The following is an 800-nucleotide window of genomic DNA, read 5'->3' as shown; positions in this document are numbered from 1 at the left end:
AGAGAGAGAGAGAGAGAGAGAGAAATTCAGGACTCTGAATTCTCCACACAATCCCTGCTTGCCTAGAGTAAGCAAAATGGCAGCTCTAGAGAAGGGCTCTGATTCTGTGGATTGGCTTCTTTCCCACCCACCCCGTCACCCCAAGCCCTCCTGCTTTCTGGCTTGCTGATCTGTTTTAATTTTGCCTCTCTCATCAAGGTACACTCATTGTTTCTTAACAGGAGCTGCCGCGGCGGGTACACCTTGCGCAGTCACGGTAACTCAGCCTCAATCCCTGGAAGCTGACACTGCCTCGAGCAACATTACGATACCATGCACTTTTTCCACGGAAGGGTGCCACGGCTCCTCTCCTACAGTCCTCTGGTTCCGGTACCTGGCCCACGCCCACGAAGATCTGTGCATGCCGAAATGTACACAGAGCAAGAAGTTCCAAGCCACCAGCGCAGTGCTGGAGAAGCGGGCTTCCCTTACAATCAACAACGCCAACATAGAGGACAGTGCCATTTACTTCTGTGGGGTTGCGTTTGCCAATTCAGGCGACCCCCTCTCCAAGCAGACCGGGGAAGGAACCGTGTTAACGATACGAGGTGGGTGGCTATTTTGGATCTGGGCGCTCATCACCATCCTAAACCCCTTATGGCAAGAATCGGCATTGCTCTTTTTCCCTCCCAAGCGTGCCTCTCCTCGGCTGTTCTTTGTCCCACCCACCCCCGACACCGCCGCCATCTTCAATGGCACAAAAAACCTCAGCCTCACCTTCCACAGCTACCCGAATAGCCCAGACTAGCCTGAGCTTATCA

General features: G+C 53.6%; 1 protein-coding gene across 1 annotated transcript; it reads left to right on the top strand.

Moving 5' to 3' along the window:
* Positions 1 to 221: 221 nt before the first annotated feature.
* IGSF6 (immunoglobulin superfamily member 6) lies at positions 222 to 787 on the top strand (the record flags this gene model as incomplete). The annotated part of the gene is made up of 1 exon (XM_015428803.1): positions 222 to 787. A coding segment is annotated over one exon (566 nt), but the record flags the coding sequence as incomplete, so codon positions are not given.
* Between the last annotated feature and the right edge of the window lie 13 nt (positions 788 to 800).

The sequence above is a fragment of the Gekko japonicus genome, unplaced genomic scaffold, assembly GCF_001447785.1.
Source record: "Gekko japonicus isolate JY-2015 unplaced genomic scaffold, Gekko_japonicus_V1.1 scaffold53193, whole genome shotgun sequence".
In the NCBI taxonomy this organism is placed as follows: domain Eukaryota; kingdom Metazoa; phylum Chordata; class Lepidosauria; order Squamata; family Gekkonidae; genus Gekko; species Gekko japonicus.
Note: the sequence above shows the minus strand (reverse complement) of the source record. Positions and strands in the feature narration are given on the sequence as shown.